The 25,187-nt window shown below is 43.5% G+C and overlaps 1 protein-coding gene across 1 annotated transcript in view; it reads right to left on the bottom strand.

The window, feature by feature from the left end:
- LOC106605062 (serine/threonine-protein kinase 32C) overlaps positions 1-25,187 on the bottom strand; it is a 98,545-nt gene that overhangs the window by 36,970 nt on the left and 36,388 nt on the right. The window contains exon 2 of the mRNA XM_014200324.3: positions 19,337-19,392. Coding sequence (XP_014055799.1) covers positions 19,337-19,392 — 56 coding nt within the window. The remainder of the gene's footprint in view (positions 1-19,336; positions 19,393-25,187) is intronic.

Genomic DNA, 25,187 nt, shown 5'->3' with positions numbered 1-25,187 from the left:
TGATTTTATACAGCCTATTTGCATGAATAAATACATATCAAAACCCCCATATGATTTATCATGTCCAAAACCAGTCATTTTTTATTCAAGGAAAGAAATGGTTTTCGCATAATAGTATCTTGTATTGTGTATCAAAAGAATACATCAGAAACACGTTGAGTTTTCAAAATACAGCAAGTCATACTGTAGGTGTCAGTTATTTACCCATCTCTGCATTCCTAACTTAATTATGATCAAGATAAAAAAAATAATATATATATATATAATTAATATATATATTAACTTTAAAATCAGCACATAGAACTATTGGAGCATGCGACCAAAACAAGAAAGGCATCCAGTCTGTTTAGAGATGCACACGGCGGCTTCAGGTTTAATAGTCAAAACAATTTAAAGATGACAAGCTCTTCAAATACCTGTTTTACAGACCAATGAATATTTTAAATCCAACAATTGAGCTTTGTGCTGCCACATTTATGAGCTTTCTCAGAGGAGAGAGATAGATTTTTTTACTGACAGCTCCAAATGGATAAGCCTCCAAAATGGTCAACATGGGAAATGAAGCAGAAACCATTTCCGCCCTTATCAAATCAAAGTTTATTTGTCACATGTGCCGAATACAACAGGTGTAGACCGTACAGTGAAATGCTTACTTACAAGCCTTTAACCAACAATGCAGTTAAGAAAAATACCCCACAAAAATAAATAAAAGTTACATATAATTAAAGAGCAGCAGTAAAATAACAATAGCGAGACTATATACAGGGGGTACCGGTACAGAGTCAATGTGCAAGGGGACCGGTTAGTTGAGGTAATTGAGGTACTATGTACATGTAGGTAGAGTTATTAAAGTGACTATGCATAGATAATAAGGGGGTAGCAGCAGCGTGGGGGGGGGGCAATGCAAATAGTCTGGGTAGCCATTTGATTAGATGTTCAGGAGCCTTATGGCTTGGGGGTAGAAGCTGTTTAGAAGCCTCTTGGACCTAGACTTGGCGCTCCGGTACCGCTTGCCGTGCGGTAGCAGAGAGAACAGTCTATGACTAGGGTGGCTGGATTCTTTGACAATTTTTAGGGCCTTCCTCTGACACCGCCTGGTATAGAGGGCCTGAATGGCAGGAAGCTTGGCCCCAGTGATGTACTGGGCCGTACGCACTACCCTTTATAGTGCCTTGCGGTCGGAGGCTGAGCAGTTGCCATACCAGGCAGTGATGCAACCAGCCAGGATGCTCTCGATGGTGCAGCTGTAGAACCTTTTGAGGATCTGAGGACCCATGCCAAATCTTTTCAGTCTCCTGAGGGGGAATAGGTTTTGTTGTGCCCTCTTCATGACTGTCTTGGTGTGCTTGGACCATGTTAGTTTGTTGGTGATGTGGACACCAAGGAACATGAAACTCTTAACCTGCTCCACTACAGCCCCGTCGATGGTCCTCCTTTTCCTGTAGTCCACAATCATCTCCTTTGTCTTGATCACGTTGAGGGAGCGGTTGTTGTCCTGGCACCACACGGCCAGGTATCTGACCTCCTCCCTATGGGCTGTTTCGTCATTGATCAGGCCAGACAAGACTCTAACACCACCATTTTGTTGTGTCATCTGCAAACTTAATGGTGGTGTTAGAGTCTTGCCTGGCCGTGCAGTCATGAGTGAACAGGGCGTACAGGAGGGGACTGAGCACACACCCCTGAGGGGCCCCCGTGTTGAGGATCAGCGTGGCGGATGTGTTGTAACCTACCCTTACCACCTGGGGACGGCCCATCAGGAAGTCCTGGATCCAGTTGCAGAGGGAGGTGTTTAGTCCCAGGGTCCTTAGCTTAGTGATGAGCTTTGAGGGCACAATGGTGTTGAACGCTGAGCTGTAGTCAATGAATAGCATTCTCACATAGGTGTTCCTTTTGTCCAGGTGTGAAAGGGCAGTTTGGAGTGCAATAGAGACGGCATCATCTGTGGATCTGTTGGGGCGGTATGCAATTTGGAGTTGGTCTACGGTTTCTGGGATAATGGTGTTGATGTGAGCCATGACCAGCCTTTCAAAGCACTTCATGGCTACAGACGTGAATGCTATGGGTCAGTAGTCATTTTGGCAGGTTACCTTAGCGTTCTTGGGCACAGGCACTATGGTGGTCTTACAGACTCGGACATGGAGAGGTTGAAAATGTCAGTGAAGACACTTGCCAGTTGGTCAGCGCATGCTCGCAGTACCCATCCTGGTAATCCGTCTGGCCCTGCCGCCTTGTGAATGTTGACCTGTTTTAAGGTCTTACTCACATCGGCTGCAGAGAGCGTGACCACAGTCTTCTGGAACAGCTGGTGCATGTGGGATTGTCATTATTGGTCATTATGGCCAAACAGTTCTTTCTAGGACATTTCTCTAAAAAGTACGATATTTGTCCCCATGTGCAGTTGCAAACCGTAGTCTGGCTTTTTTATCGTGGTTTTGGAGCAGTGGCTTCTTCCTTGCTGAGCGGCCTTTCAATTGACTTCGATATAGGACTCGTTTTACTGTGGATATAAATACTTTTGTACCGGTTTCCTCCAGCAACTTCACAAGGTCCTTTGCTGTTGTTCTGGGATTGATTTGCACTTTTCACACCAAAGTACATTCATCTCTAGGAGACAGAATGCGTCTCCTTTCTGAGCGTTATGACGGCTGCGTGGTCCCATGGTGTTTATACTTGCATACTATTGTTTGTACAGATGAACGTGGTACCTTCCGGCATTTGGAAATTGCTCCCAATGATGAACCAGACTTGTGGAGGTCTACAATTGTTTTCAAATATCAGTGAAGACTCTTGCCAGATGGTCAGCGCATGCTCGGAGTACATGTCCTGGCAATCCGTCTGGCCCTGCGGCCTTGTGAAACGGAGAGCGTGATCACACAGTCGTCTGGCACAGCTGATGCTCTCATGCATGTTTCAGTGTTACCTGCCTCAAAGCGAGCATATAAGTAATTTAGCTCGGCTGGTAGGCTTGTGTCACTGGGCAGCTCGCGGCTGTGCTTCCCTTTGTAGTCTGTAATAGGTTGCAAGCCCTGCCACTTCCGACAAGCGTCAGAGCCTGTGTAGTACGATTCGATCCTAATCCTGTATTGATGCTTTGCCTTTTTGATGATTCGTCGGAGGGCATAGCGGAATTACTTATAAGCTTCTGGGTTAGAGTCCCGCTCCTTGAAAGCGGCAGCTCTACCCTTTAGCTCAGTGCAGATGATGCCTGTAATCCATGGCTTCTGGTATGTACGTGCAGTCACTGTGAGGACGACGTCATCGATGCACTTATTGATGAAGCCAGTGACTGATGTGGTGTACTCCTCAATTACATCTGAAGAATCCCGGAACATATTCCAGTCTGTGCTAGCAAAACAGTCCTGTAGCTTTGCATCTGCTTCATCTGACCAATTAGGTCAGATATACAGCGTTCCTCACTGAGTTCCCTGAATTCCTATCGGACCTTGTAGTCATAGCAGATAATATTCCAATTTTTGGTGACTTTAATATTCACATGGAAAAGTCCACAGACCCACTCCAAAAGGCTTTCGGAGCCAACGTCGACTCAGTGGGTTTTGTCCAACATGTCTCCGGACCTACTCACTGCCACAGTCATACTCTGGACCTAGTTTTGTCGTGGATGTTGTGGATCTTAATATTTTTCCTCATAATCCTGGACTATCGGACCACCATTTTATTACGTTTGCAATCGCAACAAATAATCTGCTCAGACCCCAACCAAGGAGCATCAAAAGTCGTGCTATAAATTCTCAGACAACCCAAAGATTCCTTGATGCCCTTCCAGACTCCCTCTGCCTACCCAAAGACGTCAGAGTACAAAAATCAGTTAACCACCTAACTGAGGAACTCAATTTAAACTTGCGCAATACCCTAGATGCAGTTGCACCCCTAAAAACATGTGTCATAAGAAACTATCTCCCTGGTATACAGAAAATACCCGAGCTCTGAAGCAAGCTTCCAGAAAATTGGAACGGAAATGGCGCTACACCAAACTGGAAGTCTTCCAACTAGCTAGGAAAGACAGTACTGTGCAGTATCAAAGAGCCCTCACTGCTGCTCGATCATCCTATTTTTCCAACTTAATTGAGGAAAATAAGAACAATCCAAAATTTATTTTTGATACTGTCGCAAAGCTAACTAAGAAGCAGCATTCCCCAAGAGAGGATGGCTTTCACTTCAGCAGTAATAAATTAATGAACTTCTTTAGGAAAAGATCATGATCATTAGAAAGCAAATTACGGACTCCTCTTTAAATCTGCGTATTCCTCCAAAGCTCAGTTGTCCTGAGTCTGCACAACTCTGCCAGGACCTAGGATCAAGGGAGACACTAAACTTTTTTCATTCTATATCTCTTGACACATTGATGAAAATAATCATGGCCTCCAAACCGTCAAGCTGCATACTGGACCCTATTCCAACTAAACTACTGAAAGAGCTGCTTCCTGTGCTTGGCCCTCCTATGTTGAACATAATAAATGTCTCTCTATCCACCAGATGTGTACCAAACTCGCTAAAAGTGGCAGTAATAAAGCCTCTCTTGAAAAAGCGAAACCTTGACCCAGAAAATATATAAAACTATCGGCCTATATCGAATCTCCCATTCCTCTCAAAAATGTTTGAAAAAGCTGTTGCGCAGCAACTCACTGCCTTCCTGAAGACAAACAATGTATACGAAATGCTTCAGTCTGGTTTTAGACCCCATCATAGCACTGAGACTGCACTTGTGAAGGTGGTAAATTACCTTTTAATGGCATCAGACCGAGGCTGTGCATCTGACCTCGTGCTCCTAGACCTTAGTGCTGCTTTTGATACCATCGATCACCACATTCTTTTGGAGAGATTGGAAACCCAAATTGGTCTACATGGACAAGTTCTGGCCTGGTTTAGATCTTATCTGTCAGAAATATATCAGTTTGTCTCTGTGAATGGTTTGCCCTCTGACAAATCAACTGTACATTTCGGTGTTCCTCAAGGTTCCGTTTTAGGACGACTATTGTTTCCACTATATATTTTACCTCTTGGGGATGTCATTCGAAAATATAATATTAACTTTCAATGCTATGCAGATGACACACAGCTGTACATTTCAATGAAACATGGTGAAGCCCCAAAATTGCCCTCGCTGGAAGCCTGTGTTTCAGACATAAGGAAGTGGATGGCTGCAAACTTTCTACTTTTAAATTCGGACAAAACAGAGATGCTTGTTCTAGGTCCCAAGAAACAAAGAGATCTTCTGTTGAATCTGACAATTAATCTTGATGGTTGTACAGTCGTCTCAAATAAAACTAAAGGACCTCGGCGTTACTCTGGACCCTGATCTCGCTTTTGACGAACGTATCAAGATTGTTTCAAGGACAGCTTTTTTCCATCTGCATAACATTGCAAAGATCAGACATTTTCTGTCCAAAATTGATGCAGAAAATTGTATCCATGCTTTTGTTACTTCTAGGTTAGACAACTGCAATGCTCTACTTTCCGGCTACCCGGATAAAGCACAAAATAGACTTCAGTTAGTGCTAAATACGGCTGCTAGAATCCTGACTAGAACCCCAAAAATTGATCATATTACTCCAGTGCTAGCCTCCCTACACTGGCTTCCTGTTAAGGCAAGGGCTGATTTCAAGGTTTTACTGCTAACCTACAAAGCATTACATGGGCTTGCTCCTACCTATCTTTCCGATTTGGTCCTGCCGTACATACCTACACGTACGCTATGGTCACAAGACACAGGCCTCCTAATTGTCCCTAGAATTTCTAAGCAAACAGCTAGAGGCAGGGCTTTCTCCTATAGAGCTCCATTTTTATGGAATGGTCTGCCTACCCATGTGAGAGACGCAGCCTCGGTCTCAACCTTTAAGTCTTTACTGAAGACTCATCTCTTCAGTAGGTCATATGATTGAGTGTAGTCTGGCCCAGGAGTGTGAAGCTGTCTCTGCCTAGCCGGTTCCCCTCTCTCCACTGGGATTCTCTGCCTCTAAGCCTATTACAGGGCCCGAGTCACTGGCTTACTGGTGCTCTTCCATGCCGTCCCTAGGAGGGGTGTGTCACTTGAGTCACTGACGTGGTCTTCCTGTCTGGGTTGGCGCCTCCCCTTGGGTTGTGCCGTGGTGGAGATCATTGTGGGCTATACTATACCTTGTCTCAGGATGGTAAGTTGGTGGTTGAAGCTATCCCTCTAGTGGTGTGGGGGTTGTGCTTTGGCAAAGTGGGTGGGGTTATATCCTGCCTGTTTGGCCCTGTCCGGGGGTATCATCGGATGGTGCCACAGTGTCTCCTGACCCCTCCTGTGTGTATACTCACTCTCTCTCTCAGCCCACCTGGCCTGATGACTCCTTGCTGTCCCCAGTCCACAGTTGAAACTGCTGCTCCAGTTTCAACTGTTCTGCCTGCGGCTATGGAACCATGACCTGTTCACCGGACTTGCTACCCGTCCCAGACCTGCTGTTTTCAACTCTCTAGAGACAGCAGGAGCGGTAGAGATACTCTCAATGATCGGCTATGAAAAGCCAACTGACATTTACTCCTGAAGTGCTGACCTGTTGCACCCTCAACAACTACTGTGATTATTAGACCATGCTGGTCATTTATGAACATTTGAACATCTTGGCCATGTTCTGTTATAATCTCCACCCGGCACAGCCAGAAGAATACTGGCCACCCCTCATAGCCTGGTTCCTCTCTAGGTTTCTTCCTAGGTTTTGGCCTTTCTAGGGAGTTTTTCCTAGCCACCGTGCTTCTACACCTGCATTGTTTGCTGTTTGGGGTTTTAGGCTGGGTTTCTGTACAGCACTTTGAGATATCAGCTGATGTAAGAAGGGCTATATAAATAAATATGATTTGATTTAACTGTGCTGCTGGCAATTAAATTACGCTTTTTTTTGCAGACGTTCACTGACACCGGCCATATATTCAACGGGTGTTGAGCGTTCATAAATTCATCAGTTATTCTGCGCTCTGGCACTCAGACGAGAGTGCTCTGAAATCAGAGTAGATAGGCAGAATTAACAATGTCCATTGAAAACGCACCACAACTATACCACTTAGCTAAGAATGACGTCAATAAACGTTGGGTAGTTAGTTAGATTATAGTTAATATACTGCCTGGCAAGTTTGATGTATTAGTAGCCAACTAACGTTATGTAACTAGCTAACATACAGGTACATACTGCTGTAATGTACGCGGTTCGTAAGGATAGCGTAGCTAACAAATTCTCAGCCAACATAACGTGTAACGTAACTTATTTGAAAAGTCATTATTTTATTACATTTCTCAACATTTTCTTAACATTTGTCATAATTAGTTAATAAAGCAATTAATTTGTATCCGCTCTCGTCGGACTTCAGCTGCATATTTTCCGCAATTTTCTTCAAATCTGAAAACGCTGTGAAGCCACGCTCATTTTCTGAAGAATTGCATTATGGGCCCTAAAAGCAGGGAAATAGTGTCCCCTGCTTATATACTTCGTATTTTGGCAAATTTAGTATGACATCCAGGAATTTTTGGCATACTAACTATATCCATACTATGACCATTAAGCATACTACTCACTCAATTTATGTCACAAATAGTACGGGTTAGTGCAGTTAGTATGAGTATTCGAACACAGCTTATGTCTTTGACCACACTATGTTGTTACATTGGTGAGTAAAAACTCATGCTTCTTACCCATTAAGACAGTGGTCCCCAACCTTTGAGTCAAGATTACTTTTGGATTTAAAAAGCAAGCCTAGACCTACCGCTAGGTTCTTTTTTGAAACATGACTTAAAAATTGTAAGCCTAACCAACATTAACCTAATAAAAACAGTTATGTGGAATGAGGTTCGTGCAGTAGGCTTTAAACATTATCACAGCATATTGGTAATGCCTGCCAATATTGTTCTTCTCAGACCATATGATATTTAAAAACTAGAGCTTTGATAACAAAATAGATCAATTTTATTACTTCATTGCAGCTGCAGTGCTGGTTGTAGCGTGAGTGGAAGTAGGGAGAAGCATGTTTTAAGTTTTGTAAAAGTGTTGAATAAAAACAAACATGAACTGACTCATAAAAACAGCAGCTCTTTGCTGTATTATTTGACAGTCTCTCCCTGGTCATGGATTTAAAAGTTATTACATCTCAGGAAGGCTAGTATCAAACTTTGCTGTGCGGTCGTGGAAGTTGTAGGCACAGTGATTTGAGCTATCCGATTGGCCAATGCAGAAGGCACACTTGATTTACCTCTCCTGGTCCGCCGGGTAGGTGGAGTGTGCCCCTTTAGAAAAATGTTATGGTTAAAAATGGGAACACCTAGAGCCAACAGTGCATGACAACAAAAATTTTAAATAGAAGCACAAGGCTTTATCGTTGGCATTTCTACAGAAATATTTGCTAATTGACTAGGAATGCCTTGAAGATTGACCAGTTGATCGCGATTGACCGGTTGATGACCACTGCTTTAAGAGATGAGAGGGAAGAACTTCCTCATAGGCCCTAAACTGACTTTTAAACTATGTGCTTCTGTTTCTGGGGAAATACAAGTGCACACATAGTGTATATCAACATCTCATATTGGAGTTTCAGGCGGGGTGTTGCGTGAGAGTGATAGGTTTGGTTTTGTCAGTATAATAGTGTAGCACATATCATACTGTTTGCAAACAGACTACAGTGATTGAAACAGAGAGTGATGTAAGCATAGAATAACATACGCCAAGACACACACACAAACAAACAATAGGATGCAACATGGGCTCTAGCTGTCTGTTTTGTCGAGAGGCAGCGATGAGCAAGGCAAATACTGTATGTTTTCAGGCTCTGATGAACTTGTCAGTCACAGAGAGAAGAATAAATAATCCCCTTTATTTAATTCATTCCCCTCGCCGTCTTCCCTTATATCGCTAGTGACAGGCAGGAGGAAAATGTTTACCGAGCTTGGGGGCCATTTTCAGAGCTACATGACTCACTTTTAAGGCTGCCATAGTCATTAATAACAAAACAGCCTCCATGTGATTGTTTGACCTCGGCCTCAAAGCGAGATAGTAGAGCTTAACAGGAAAGTTTGTTTTCTCAGGAACTGTCGCCCTCCTAATGCCGGGGAAGGATGAAAGAGCTTTCCCATCTTACTAGCTCCTTCACACCATCCTGTGGATATAAGTGTATGGAGGTCCAAACAACAGCCTGCCAGCAGTCAATAAATTATAGACTACTTTTCGTCTCGCACAACTGTGGCTGTGTGAGACGAAAACCCTTAGTAACTGCTGCACGCTTTAGCTGGGATATTTGGAATGTATTAAAAAATATATAATATGACTAATCTCTAGTCATTCAAACCGTTCCTTACAATACTGTAATAGTATGTTAGGTTGGATATGGGGGTCCCACAGGGGTGTGTGCTCAGCCCCCTCCTGTACTCACTTTTCACCCATGACTGCGTGGCTACGCACCACTCCAACTCAATCATTAAGTTTGCTGACGACACAACAGTGGTAGGCCGATTACCAACAACGACAAGACAACCTATAGGGAGTAGGTGAGAGCCTTGGAGGAGTGGTGCCAGAAAAATAACCTCTCCTTCAACGTAAAAAAAACAAAAGGAGCTGATTGTGGACTACAGGAGACAGAAGAGGGAACACGCCCCCATCCACATCGACAGGGACGCAGTGCAGAGGGTCAAAAGCTTAAAGTTCCTTGTTGTGAACATCATTGCAGACCTGAAATGGTCCCACCACAATGACACCTCGGTGAAGAATGCACAACAGCACCTCTTCAACCTCAGGCGGCTGAAGAAATTCAGCATGGCCCCTAAGACCATCACAAACTTCTACAGAAGCACCATGGAGAGCAATCGGTCTGTCTGTATTACCACCTGGTATGGCAACTGTACCCCGCTCAACCGCAAGGCTCTCTAGAGGGTGGTACGGTCAGCCCAATGCATCACCGGGGGGGACACTGCGTGCCCTCCAGGATTTTACAGCACTCAGTGTCAAAGGAAGGCCGCAAAAAGATAATTAAGGATGTCAGCCACCAGAGCTATGGTCTGTTCACTCTGTTACCATCCAGACAGAGACGGTACGGGAGCATCAGAGCCGGGATCGAGAGACTGAGAAACAGCATCTATCACCAGGCCATCAGACTGTTGAACAGCCATCACTAGCCAGCTACCTGCCCGGTACTCAGCCCTGCACTAATGTCACATGTACAGTGCAGAAAGAATTCAGATGCCTTCACTTTTCCCACATTTTGTTCTGTTACAGCCTTATTCTAAAATTCACCTGTGGCAAATTCAGTTGATTGGATATGATTTGGAAAGGCACACACCTGTCTATGTAAGGTCCCACAGTTGACAGTGCATGTCAGAGCAAAAACCAAGCCATGAGGTCGAAGGAATTGTCCGTAGACAGGATTGTGTCGAGGCACAGATCTAGGGAAGGGTACCAAAACATTTCTGCAACATTGAAGGTCCCCAAGAACACAGTGACCTCAATCATTCTTAAATGGAATAAGTTTGGAACTACTAAGACTCTTCCTTGAGCTGGCCGCCCGGCCAAACTGAGAAATCGGGGGAGAAGGGCCTTGGTCAGGGAGGTGGTACCAAGGACAACCATCTCTGCAGCAATCCACCAATCAGGTCTTTATGGTAGAGTGGCCAGGCGGAAGCCACTCCTCAGTAAAAGGCACAACAGCCTGCTTGGAATTTGCCAAAAGGCAAGATTCTCTAGTCTGATGAAACCAAGATTGAACTCTTTGGCCTGAATGCCAAGCCTCACGTCTGGAGAAAACCTGGGACCATCCTTTGCCGTGAATCATGGTGGTGGCAGCATCATGCTGTGGGGATCTTTTCAGCGGGAGGCCCTGGGAGACTTGTCAGGAAAGAGGGAAAGATGAACAGTGCAAAGTACAGAGAGATCCTTGATGAAAACCTGCTCCAGAGCACTCAGGACCTCAGACTGGGGCAAAGGTTCACCTTCCAACATGACAACGCCTCTAAGCACACAGCCAAGACAACGCAGGAGTGGCTTCGGGACAAGTCTCTGAATGTCCTTGAGTGGCCCATCTAGAGCACAGACTTGAACCCGACCAAACATCTCTGGAGAGAGCTGAAAATAGCTTTGCAGCAAGGTTCCCCATTCAACCTGACAGCGCTTGAGAGGATCTGCAGAGAATAATGGGAGTAACTCCCCAAATACAGGTGTGCTAAGCTTGTAGCGTCATACCCAAGAAGATTCGTGTGTGTGTGTGTGTGTGTGTGTGATATATATATATATATATATATATATATATATATATATATATATATATACACAGTGGGGGGAAAAAAGTATTTGATCCCCTGCTGATTTTGTACGTTTGCCCACTTACAAAAAAATGATCAGTCTATAATTTTAATGGTAGGTTTATTTGAACAGTGAGAGACAGAATAACAACAAAAATATCCAGAAAAACGCATGTCAAATTTTCTTATAAATGATTAGCATTTTAATGGAGGGAAATAAGTATACACACACAAACATACATATACACACACACACACGTGTATACACATATATATGTGTGTGTGTGTGTATATATACGTATATGCATGTATGTATATATGTATGTTTTTACCCCCATTTTCGATCTTGTCTCATCGCTGCAACTCCCCAACGGGCTCGGGAGGCGAAGGCCGAGTCAATCCGCGCTTCTTAACACCTGCCCGCTTAACCCTGAAGCCAGCCGCACCAATGTGTCGGAGGAAACACTGTTCAACTGACGTCCGAGGTCAACCTGCAGGCGCCTGGCCCGCCACAAGGAGTCGCTAGAGCACGATGAGCCAAGTTAAGCCACCCCGGCCATACCCTCCCCTTACCCTCGGCCAATTGGCGCCGCCCAATGGGACTCCCGATCATGGCCGGTTGTGATAGAACCCAGGTCTGTAGTGACGCCTCTAGCACTGCAATACAGTGCCTTAGACTGCTGCACCACTCGGGAGGTCCCTACGTTTCTTTTTTATCCTGAAAAACTCCCTAGTCCTTAACGACTACAAGCATACCCATAACATAATGCAGCAACCACTATGAATTAAATTATGGAGAGTGGTACTCAGTAATGTGTTGTATTGGATTTGCCCCAAATATAATACTTTGTAATCAGGAAAAAATGTAATTGCTTTGCCACATTTTTTTGCAGTATTACTTTAGTGCCTTGTTGCAAACAGGATGCATGTTTTGAAATATTTGTATTCTGTGTAGGCTTCCTTCTTTTCACTCTGTCAATAAGGTTAGTATGGTGGAGTAATTATAATGTTGTTGATCCATCCTCAGTTTTCTCCTATCACAGCCATTAAACTCTGTAACTGTTTTAAAGTCACCATTGGCCTCAAGGTGAAATCCCTTAGCGGTTTCCTTCCTGTCCGGCAACTGAGTTAGGAAGGACTCCTTTATCTTTGTAATGACTGGGTGTATTGATACACCATCCAAAGTGTAATTATTAACTTCACCTTGTTCAAAGGGATATTCAATGTGTGCTTTTTTATTTTTACCCATTTACCAAAAGTTGCCCTTCTTTCTGAAGCATTGGAAAACTTCCTTGGTCTTTGTGGTTGAATCTGTGTTTGAAATTCATTGCTCGACTGTGGGACCTTACAGATAATTGTATGTATGTGTGGGGTACAGAGATGAGGTAGTCATTCAAAAATCATGCTAAACACCATTATTGCACACTTATGTGACTTGTTAAGCAACTTTTTACACCTTAACTTATTTAGACTTGCCATAACAAAGGGGTTCAATACTTATTGACTCAAGATGGCCAGCGTTTCATATTTCATTAACTTGTAAACGTTTCTAAAAACATAATTCCTCTTTGACATTATGGGGTATTGTAGCGGTCTGCACAGGGAATACGGTGCCATTTCGGACACAGCCATATGTTCCTACTTGTTCCGCCTGATATAGAACCAATCACAAAGACCTGTCATCAGTGATCACCCTGACCTTTCTGGAGACGGGCAATGTGGATACCTATCATACAATCTGACAGACACGCCAGCAGCACAAAACCCTACCTGTCTGCGTGTCCCGTCTGCGTGCCCCGTCTGTGTGTCCTTTTCTCTCCATGTAATCTCTCTGGTCTGTTATCCCACTCCTCCACTCCCCCTGCCTCTCTGTTTCCTCTCACTGTCACTGCCAGTCCGCCACATCATAACGAGTCTTCGCACAGCACTTCGAGAGGGACCTTTACATTGTGAATCCACCAGCTGAGCTCCGCTGTCAACTCGACCTTAACCAAGCTCTGTGACATCGCTGACATCTCTCCCCTGACCTTCCTGTGCCCTGCTCTCCACTGAGAGGCTGAGACTGTTGTCAATCTATACCTGCTGCCATTAAGGAGCCGTCTCTGTCTTTTATTGTCACCGTTTCAGGTGGTGGTCCCCACGCTGGGTGGCTTTATGTGGAGTCTCTTCTCACACACAGAGCCGTTGCAAGGGCCTTAATGAGCCTAGTGGCGCCATGGACCACTCCTGGACCAGAGAGCACAGAGAGCAACAGGGGGGAGGCAATTATTCCGCAGCCCGTATGTGGGCCATTTCCCCTCGCCATAGGGGACGGCAGGCTGCTCGGCCTCACAAGTAGGACGACATCACTCTCCATCGCGACCGGGAGAAATAAATCAGACCTTCCTCCTTCTCCAATTCCTCTATTACTACCACCCATCACAGGAAGATGGGAAGGCAGCCACTCCTACAGACAGCAGCGGTGTGTGGGTGTGTGTGCATGCAGGAGCGGACAGGCACAAGAGCCTGCATCAGTGCCCAAAGAGGATGTCTTTTAGATAGCCAGTGGAGAGGTGGTCTCAATGGGGTTCCACAGCTCCAAACAGTTCTCCCACTGAGAGCCTCCTTTCGTTCCCCGCAGGCGGGCTCCCCACACATGCCTGGCTCGCACAAGTACACACACGGCAGGGACAATTTTGGTATAAAACATGGAGGAAAAGACCCATTCGTGCTGTGAAACCCCAAACACCACAAAACACACCTCATAAAGCACACACAAACACACGGTCAGCACATTCTCCCGTGTGACAGTCCCCTATTGGTAGGAAGACCATGCTGCTCTGTAACAGCATGCATACCAAGTGCAGCTACATTACACAGCTCCCCATGGTCGAGGCAAGATGACCTCCAAACTGTTAAAACTTGGTCTGGAAGTCTGAGTCCGAGTCATTGAGCTATATGTCTCTCTGTCCGTCTATCTGTCTGCCTGCACAACCTTCACATATCTACAATCAGACCCTGGGCTACAAGGAAGTGTTATTTACAACCTAGCCTACACACACACACACACACACACACACACACACACACACACACACACACACACACACACACACACCTCTGAAGAGTCAGATGACAGATGATAAATGACAAAAACACCACAGGTAGAGGAATCATGCTTTATGGGTAAACTACTAAACAAAGTTTACTACAGAGCAGACCTTGGTTTATATACATGTGTATTTGATTATTTGTTATTTAAATACTTTGAGTATTTTCAAATAATGTGTCCCGAATCAACTACTTCTATTGGATGTATTTAAAAGCGTTTTCTAATAATTTCCTATAAATAGTAGGCCATTTGAATACTTATTTCAAATACTATTTCTAAATATCTGGGTTAAATGCATGGGAGTGTATTTGAGTCAGTGTATTTTCAAATACATGCCAATACTTTCCAAGTGTATTTCCAAATATACTGCTCAAAAAAAATAAAGGGAACACTTAAACAACACAATGTAACTCCAAGTCAATCACACTTCTGTGAAATCAAACTGTCCACTTAGGAAGCAACACTGATTGACAATAAATTTCACATGCTGTTGTGCAAATGGAATAGACAACAGGTGGAAATTATAGGCAATTAGCAAGACACCCCCAATAAAGGAGTGGTTCTGCAGGTGGTGACCACAGACCACTTCGCAGTTCCTATGCTTCCTGGCTGATGTTTTGGTCACTTTTGAATGCTGGCGGTGCTTTCACTCTAGTGGTAGCATGAGACGGCGTCTACAACCCACACAAGTGGCTCAGGTAGTGCAGCTCATCCAGGATGGCACATCAATGCGAGCTGTGGCAAGAAGGTTTGCTGTGTCTGTCAGCGTAGTGTCCAGAGCATGGAGGCGCTACCAGGAGACAGGCCAGTACATCAGAAGACGTGGAGGAGGCCGTAGGAGGGCAACAACCCAGCAGCAGGACCGCTACCTCCGCCTTTGTGCAAGGAGGAGCAGGAGGAGCACTGCCAGAGCCCTGCAAAATTACCTCCAGCAGGCCACAAATGTGCATGTGTCTGCTGAAACGGTCAGAAACAGACTCCATGAGGGTGGTATGAGGGCCCGACGTCCACAGGTGGGGGTTGTGCTTACAGCCCAACACCGTGCAGGACGTTTGGCATTTGCCAGAGAACACCAAGATTGGCAAATTCGCCATTGGCACCCTGTGCTCTTCACAGATGAAAGCAGGTTCACACTGAGCACATGTGACAGACGTGACAGAGTCTGGAGACGCCGTGGAGAACATTCTGCTGCCTGCAACTTCCTCCAGCATGACTGGTTTGGCGGTGGGTCAGTCATGGTGTGGGGTGGCATTTCTTTGGGGGGCCGCACAGCCCTCCATGTGCTCACCAGAGGTAGCCAGACTGCCATTAGGTACCAAGATGAGATCCTCAGACCCCTTGTGAGACCATATGCTGGTGCGGTTGGCCCTGGGTTCCTCCTAATGCAAGACAATGCTAGACCTCATGTGGCTGGAGTGTGTCAGCAGTTCCTGCAAGAGGAAGGCATTGATGCTATGGACTGGCCCGCCCGTTCCCCAGACCTGAATCCAATTGAGCACATCTGGGACATCATGTCTCGCTCCATCCACCAACGCCACGTTGCACCACAGACTGTCCAGGAGTTGGCGGATTTTTTAGTCCAGGTCTGGGAGGAGATCCCTCAGGAGACCATCCGCCACCTCATCAGGAGCATGCCCAGGCATTGTAGGGAGGTCACACAGGCACATGGAGGCCACAAACACTACTGAGCCTCATTTTGACTTGTTTTAAGGACATTACATCAAAGTTGGATCAGCCTGTAGTGTGGTTTTCCACTTTAATTTTGAGTGTGACTCCAAATCCAGACCTCCATGGGTTGATAAATTGGATTTCCATGGATTATTTTTGTGTGATTTTGTTGTCAGCACATTCAACTATGTAGAGAAAAAAGTATTTAATAAGATTATTTCATTCATTCAGATCTAGGATGTGTTATTTTAGTGTTTCCTTTATTTTTTGGAGCAGTATATATTCCCATATTCAAGTACTTGTCTTTTCAAACAAAACATTTCTAAATACTCAAAATGTATGTGAAAGTAACTGAGATATTTGAAATAGTATTTGAACCCAGGTCTGCTACAGAGTACTAACATCTCATCCATGCCCCTTGTGGGCTACAAACATTCACTTGAAGGCTAGACCAACTTAGCAGACACGTTATAGTTTACAAGCCTTACAAGCAAGGTTACCTGAAGGCCAATTACTTGGTCACATCTACAGTTGAAGTCGGAAGTTTACATACACTTAGGTTGGAGTCATTAAAACTCGTTTTTCAACCACTCCACAAATTTCTTGTTAACAAACTACCGTTTTGGCAAGTTGGTTAGGACATCCACTTTGTGCATGACACAAGTCATTTTTCCAACAACTGTTTACAGACAGATTATTTCACTGTACCACAATTCCAGTGGGTCAGAGGTTAACATACACTAAGTTGACTGTGCCTTTAAACAGCTTGGAAAATTACAGAAAATGATGTCATGGCTTTAGAATCTTCTGATAGGCTAATTGACATCATTTGAGTCAATTGGAGGTGTACCTGTGGATGTATTTCAAGGCCTACCTTCAAACTCAGTGCATCTTTGCTTGACATCATGGGAAAATCAAAAGAAAATCAGCCAAGACCTCTACAAAAAACTGTAGACCTCTACAAGTCTGGTTCATCCTTGGGAGCAATTTCCAAACGCTTGAAGGTACCACGTTCATTTGTACAAACAATAGTATGAAAGTATAAACACCATGGGACCACGCAGCCATCATATCACTCAGGAAGGAGACGCATTCTGTCTCATAGAGATGAACACACTTTGGTGAAAAAAGTGCAAATCAATCCCAGAACAACAGCAAAGGACCTTGTGAAGATGCTGGAGGAAACGGGTACAAAAGTATCTATATCCACAGTAAAACGAGTCCTATATCGACATAACCTGAAAGGCCGCTCAGCAAGGAAGAAGCCACTGCTCCAAAATCTCCATAAAAAGGCCAGACTACGGTTTGCAACTGCACATGGGGACAAAGAAGGTACTTTTTGGAGAAATGTCCTATGGTCTGATGAAACAAAAATAGAACTATTTGGCTATAATGACCATCGTTATGTTTGGAGGAAAAAGGGGGAAGCTTGCAAGCCGAAGAACACCATCCCAACCGTGAAGCACGGGGGTAGCAGCATCATGTTGTGGGGGTGCTTTGCTGCAGGAGGGACTGGTGCACATCACAAAATAGATGGCAACATGAGGAAGGAAAATTATGTGGATATTTTGAAGCAACATCAAGACATCGGTCAGGAAGTTGAAGCTTGATCGCAAATGGGTCTTCCAAATGGACAATGACCCCAAGCATACTTCCAAAGTTGTGGCAAAATGGCTTAAGGACAACAAAGTCAAGTTATTGGAGTGGCCATCACAAAGCCCTGACCTAAATCCTATAGAGAATTTGTGGACAGAACTGAAAAAGCATGTGCGAGCAAGGAGGCCTACAAACCTGACTCCGTTACACCAGCTCTGTCAGGAGGAATGGGCCAAAATTCACCCAACTTATTGTGGGAAGCTTGTGGAAGGCTACCCGAAACGTTTGACCGAAGTTAAACAATTTAAAAGCAATACTACCAAATACTAATTGAGTGTATGTAAACTTCTGACCAACGGGGAATGTGATGAAAGAAATAAAAGCCGAAAGAAATAATTCTCTCTACTATATTCTGACATTTCACATTCTTAAAATAAAGTGGTGATCCTAACTGACCTAAGACAGGGAATTTTTACTAGGATTAAACGTCAGGAATTGTGAAAATGTATTTGGCTAAGGTGTATGTAAAATTCTGACTTCAACTGCATGTGTTTAATGCTTGCAAAAGTGAATGTGTGTGTACCCATGTGTGTGTTCGCATACACATGCCTGTGTGAGAGAGACATAACTGTCAGGGCTCCTCTCCCTCTGGGTTTTCATATCCAGTGAATATCTTGCTGTAATACCCTTTTGGACACTAGTCTATGGCCTGTTGTGTCTAATGGCTCAGCCTTTAAAGCCCTGGCTGGGTGCTGTGGATTTCATACTCCCTCTAACATCATAAGGGTAGTGACAGCAGCTTGAGGGAAAGAAGCAATAAGTGAAATGAACATCAATTCAGAGTGTAATGTATTCTGCAGCTGGGGCTGACTTTCTGTATAAAAGAGACACTTATTTTGCCCCCAAAAAAGATTTGGACGAGAGCAAAGCGGAAAGATTGCAAAAAGGCTTGCGTAGACCGCAAGTATAATGAACAAATATCAGTCGCCATGATATTTTAGAGTCAAACTGCAGATAAGCTTTTTTTCAACCTACGTAGCATAACCACAGTCCTCCTTTTATATTGTTCGTGATTAGAAAGTGTGGCTGGATACACACATTGTTGTGCATGACCATACAGATTTATTCTCCACACATCAAATGCAAACGATACTCATCTGAGACTACTGCACAAGAGTACCAATCAAAACCCATAATGTCACTTGAGATGGGATTTGAAGAGTTGTGGTATTTAGTTTCAAAACAACGCGTGCACACGCGCACTCTCCCTATTGGCATTTCATTACACAAAGATAAGCATTGAGCAAAACAACGATCTGAGCTATCTTACATTGTCTGTAATTAGATGTAAGACAGCGAGTCAAATCTACTTACATCCCAGCTGACACAAGATTACATTTAAAATAACCAAAAAATGCAGCCACAGCTAAATTAATTAACTGCTGCGGGTTAGATTAATCAGAATTCAAAAGTAATTACTTCAGGCCCACTTTACCAGACCGTCTCTGCTTCCTCATGGAGGATAATGATTGTAGGGGGTAATTAGTGCCACAGAATTACCCAGGGTCCTGCCTGCCCGCAAAGCTCACACACATATCTGTAGCTGGCTGGCTGGAGGTACTGGATCTCCCCCAAGCCTTCGAGCTGCGTAGCGGTCACTCCTCCCAGGAACAAATGTACGCACAAAGAGCAGCTAGAGAGTAGAGCTAGAGCTCTGGCTTCATTACCTTTCCGAAGCTCCCCTTCCCAATGGCCCGGAGAATCTGGAAGTGGTCAAAGGTTACTGTGAAAACAGAGAAAAGAAGATCTGTCACTGGCACAAAAACGGACAGGCAAAAAGGTGGCGGCAAGTTGCTTCGTTGGTGTCGTACAGTAGTAGCATCTAACATTCTGACAGCAGTTTAAGAACAACCTAGGACAGCAGAGGCACAGTATCAGGCACACGGTTAATTCAGGTTATTATTACAGAAAATCTCCATTTCTAAAGCCTAGCGTGATCCTTTTAGTATGCTATTGTACTGTAGATACAGTACAACCTTAGCCATTACTGTAAAATAATGAGCTTACTGTAACACTGGTATTGTAACTGGAAATGTGGATCATTTGGCAAGGCTCACATGGGATGAGGGCATCATCTCTATTGCAGATAATCAGCAATAAAAGGATCATGCCGCTGTGATGTTGAAGATGGAAAAGAAACAAAGTGTAGCTGAAAACCACAAATGTGCAATTACTGTATATCTGACTGGTATGTCATGATGGGTTAGGCCCAAGGGGGGCTGGGAGGGAGCCTCTGCTGCCCTGTTGGAGTGCGTGTTGTGTAGGTGTCATGAGGGGCCTCCGCTGGCTTCACCCTGTGGCGTGTGCCAGGCGGGAGCTCTCTGTTTGTGTGTGTGAAGCGCCGGTGTGCCCAGCAGCTAACAGTGGCAAAGGAGGGGGACAGCAGACCTCTCCCTGACTCACCCGCCCTGCTTATCTTAAAAAGTTCCTCTGCCTCCAACACACCACGCACAGATCACAGTGCCAGTCTACAATAAAACATGGGGGGGGGGGGGGGCGAGCATCAAGATATCCCTTCCCTGGGCAGGCGCCTCGTTATTAACTTATGCCCGCTATGCCACCCACCAGGCAGACCTGGGCACACAGGCCGTTACTCAGAGGGTACTGCAGCGGCGCCACACAAAAGGCATCAGGCCTGGTTTGCATGTCTTGCTCTGCAAGACGAGCTAATCCTCCGTGGATTCTTCCCGCTCAACATTTTGTACATAGCTAATCCTTTCATATGGCAGTGCTTAGACAGAACCACAGCAGAGGAAAGGGGCAACAGGAACACTGTAGAAGACGGGGAAAATGACTGTACTCGTAATGTAACTAGATGATTGAAATGGATAGGTGCACAGAAACGTCAGACAGGACCAATTCCATTTTTCATAATATTTCACGTTTTGGTCACACAGGGCTAAACAACATACTTCTATTCCGTGTCAAATAATGTTACACAATAGTTTGGGGCTCTGTAAAGTGGTTGGGCAATATACAACACTATTATAGCAGATTTGATTCAATCTAGAATTCCAGTCTTAGATCGCTTACAGGGAAAAACATCCTATCCACACCAGTGAGTTGAATTTATCAAGCAGAATATGCACTAGGCTACAAGTCTCTCTGTGTGTTGATATTGCCTTTCATGCACTGAGGCTGACAAAATGCTATGTAAAAATTGTCAAAGACTGCAGGCACCCAAGTCATACTGTTCTCTCTGCTACCGTACAGCAAGCGTTACCGAAGCACCAAGTCTGGAAACAACAAGATCCTGAACAGCTTTTACCACCAAGCTGTAAGACTGCTAAATAGTTAGTTAAATAGTTAACCAATAGCTACCTGGAATATCTGCATTGACCCCTTTTGCACTAACTCTTGACTCATCACATACCCTGCTGCTTCTGTGTATTATCTATCCTGCTGCCTATTCACTTTATCCCTACCTATTAGAGGTCGACCGATTATGATTTTTCAACGCCGATACCGATTATTGGAGGACCAAAAAAAAGCCGGCACCGATTAAATCGGCCGTTTTTTTATTTATTTATTTATTTGTAATAATGACAGTTACAACAATACTGAATGAACACTTATTTTAACTTAATATAATACATCAATAAAATCAATTTAGCCTCAAATAAATAATGAAACATGTTCAATTTGGTTTAAATAATGCAAAAACCAAGTGTGGAGAAGAAAGTAAAAGTGCAATATGTGCCATGTAAAAAAGCTAACATTTAAGTTCCTTGCTCAGAACATGAGAACATATGAAAGCTGGTGGTTCCTTTTAACATGAGTCTTCAATATTCCCAGGTAAGAAGTTTTAGGTTGTAGTTATTATAGGACTATTTCTCTCTATACGATTTATATTTCATATACCTTTGACTATTGGATGTTCTTATAGGCACTTTAGTATTGCCAGTGTAACAGTATAGCTTCCGTCCCTCTCCTCGCTCCTACCTGGGCTCGAATCAGGAACACATCGACAACAGCCACCCTCGAAGCAGCGTTACCCAAGCAGAGCAAGGGGAACAACTACTCCAAGTCTCAGAGCGAGTGACGTTTGAAACGCTATTAGCGTGCACCCCGCTAACTAGCTAGCCATTTCACATCGGTTACACCAGCCTAATCTCGGGAGTTGATAGGCTTGAAGTCATAAACAGCACAATGTTTGAAGCATTGCGAAGAGCTGCTGGCAAACGCACAAAAGTGCTGTTTGAATGAATGCTTACGAGCCTGCTGGTGCCTACCATCGCTCAGTCAGACTGCTCTATCAAATCATGGACTTAATTATAACATAATAACACACAGAAATATGAGCCTTTGGTCATTAAAATGGTCGAATCCGGAAACTATCATTTCGAAAACAAAACGTTTATTCTTTCAGTGAAATACGGAACCGTTCCGTATTTTATCTAATGGATGGCATCCCTAAGTCTAAATATTACTGTTACATTGTACAACCATCAACGTTATGTCATAATTATGTACAATTCTGGCAAATTAATTACGGCCTTTGTTAGGAATAAATGGACTTCACACAGTTCGCAACGAGCCAGGCGGCCCAAACTGTTGCATATACCCTGACTGCTTGCATGGAACGCAAGAGAAGTGACACAATTTCCCTAGTTATAAGAAATTCATGTTAGCAGGCAATATTAACTAAATATGCAGGTTTAAAAATATATACTTGTGTATTGATTTTAAAGAAAGGCATTGATGTTTATGGTTAGGTACATTGGTGCAACGACAGTGCTTTTTTCGCAAATGCGCTTGTTAAATCGTCATCCGTTTGTCGAAGTAGGTGTTAATCAATGAGAAATTAACAGGCACGGCATCGATTATATGCAACGTAGGACATGCTAGATAAACTAGTAATATCATCAACCACGTGTAGTTAACTAGTGATTATGTTAAGATTGATTGTTTTTTATAAGATAAGTTTAGTTTAATGCTAGCTAGCAACTTACCTTGGCTTCTTGCTGCCCTCCCGTAACATTTAGTCAGCCTGCCACGCAGGCTCCTCATGGAGTGCAATGTAAGGCAGGTGGTTAGAACATTGGACTAGTAACCGGAAGGTTGCAAAAACGAATCCCCGAGCTGACATGGTAAGAATCTGTCATTCTGCCCCTGAAGAAAGCAGTTAACCCACCGTTCCTAGGCCGTCATTGAAAATAAGAATGTGTTCTTAACTGACTTGCCTGACTTTCCCCAAAAAATATATAATAATAATAAAAATGAACAAAAAAAAGATACAAAAATTAAATACAATTTTTTTAAATATATATATATATATATATATATATATTTTTTTTTAAATCGGCAAATCGGTGTCCAAAAATACAGATTACCGATTGTTATGAAAACTTGAAAACGGCCCTAATTAAAAATCGGCCATTGCGATTAATCGGTCGACCTCTACGACCTATATATACATACACTAGCATTCAAAAGTTTGGGGTCACTTAGAAATGTCCTTGTTTTTGAAAGAAAATTTAACAAATTGTCCATTCAAATAACATCAAATTGATCAGAAATACAGTGCAGACATTGTTAATGTTGTACATTTATTTTACATTTTTTCATGGAATATCTACATAGGCGTACAGAGGCCCATTTTCAGCAACCATCACGCCTGTGTTCCAATGGCACGTTGTGTTAGCTTATCCTTTTAAAAGGCTAATTGATCATTTGAAAACTCTTTTGCAATTATGTTAGCACAGCTAAAAACTGTTGTTCTGATTAAAGAAGCAATAAAACTGGCCTTCTTTAGACTAGTTGAGTATCTGGAGCATCAGCCTTTGTGGGTTCGATTACAGGCTCAAAATGGCCAGAAACAAAGACCTTTCTTCTGAAACTCGTCAGTCTGTTCTTGTTCTGAGAAATGAAGGCTATTCCATGCGAGAAATTGCCAAGAAACTGAAGATCTCGTACAACGCTGTGTACTAATCCCTTCACAGTACTGTGCAAACTGGCTCTAACCAGAATAGAAAGGAGTGGGAGGCCCCGGTGCACAATTGAGCAAGAGGACAAGTACATTAGAGTGTCTAGTTTGAGAAACAGACGCCTCACAAGTCCTCAACTTGCAGCTTCATTAAATAGTACCCGCAAAACACCAGTCTCAATGTCAACAGTGAAGAGGCGACTCCAGGATGCTGGCCCCAAACTTTTGAACAGTAGTGTATATGCCTAAATTACCTCGTACCAACGCACATCGACATGATACTGGTACCCCATGTATATAGCCAAGTTATTGTTACTCATTGTGTATTCATTCCATATGTTATTACTTTTCTATTCTAATTATTTTTCTCTCTGCATTGTTGGGAAGGGCCCATAAGTAAGCATTTCATCGTTAGTCTACACCTGTGCTTATGACGCATGGGACAAATACAATTTGATTTGATTTCCAGGAAGAACTGTGTAGATGCAAAGTTTGGTAACAGAATTTCGGTAAAATCTCCCTCTGTTTTTTTGGTGGCACATTTTTTGGGGGTGTTCTGTTAAATATCTGCTCCGAATTAGGATTCAACAATGTCTGCAGAAAGAATGGTGTGTGAGCTCTGACATTACACATTGACTTAAAAAAAAATAATGGTTATTTAACTACAGTAAGTGACGTGGATTTACATCTGGTAACAGAACTGCGGTAACAGAATTTCATCATGGGTCCCTGAACTCTACTAGATAGAAATGCCTAATTATTAATATCATAATTAAGTAGCCTTGCAGGTAGCCTAGTGGTTAGAGCATGGGGCCAGTAACCGAAAGGTTGTTGGAACAAATCCCTGAGCTGACAAGGTAAAAAAAAAAACTGTTGTTCTGTCCATGAACAACACAGTTCACCCGGTAGGCCGTTATTGTAAATAAGAATTTGTACTTAACTGACTTGCTTAGTTAAATAAAAGGTAAAAAATATATATATTCTCTTCCTGGTGATGTAGCTTAAATGGCTACACAAAAAGTTATAAATATGCAATTTCCTCTTTTGCATATTTGGGTATTATTCTACACACTGGCTATTATTTTAACGAGCCCCCAAACAAGACCAAATTTGGTTGGTCCGGACTGGGCCAAATCTGAACCAATAATAGACGTCTATGTTTCACAAGTTTGGACATCAAAGTACAGTACAGCTCAGTAGAGTACAATACTGTACAGCACAGAAAAGTAGAGTTCAGTACAGAACAGTAGAGCTCAATAGAGTACAATACTGTACAGCACAGAAAAGTAGAGTTCAGTACAGAACAGTAGAGCTCAATAGAGTACAATACTGTACAGCACAGAAAAGTAGAGTTCAGTACAGAACAGTAGAGCTCAGTACAGTAGAGTACAGTAGAGCAGGGGGTTTTCAAACCTTTTGGGGCCGGGGACCCCTTTTGTGATAGCAAATTCGTCAGGGACCCCCTCATAATCAGAATACAACTTGAGTGAGTTAAAAATAGCATACATCGAATTTTACTATGACTTTAGCGTGCATGGCAGGACGAACCAACATTTAAGACTAGGCACCACACCCTAATAGAGATTTTTATT

Source organism: Salmo salar, chromosome 01 (assembly GCF_965601325.2).
Source record: "Salmo salar chromosome 01, fSalSal1, whole genome shotgun sequence".
Taxonomy (NCBI): domain Eukaryota; kingdom Metazoa; phylum Chordata; class Actinopteri; order Salmoniformes; family Salmonidae; genus Salmo; species Salmo salar.
This window is presented reverse-complemented; position numbering and strand designations above follow the sequence as displayed.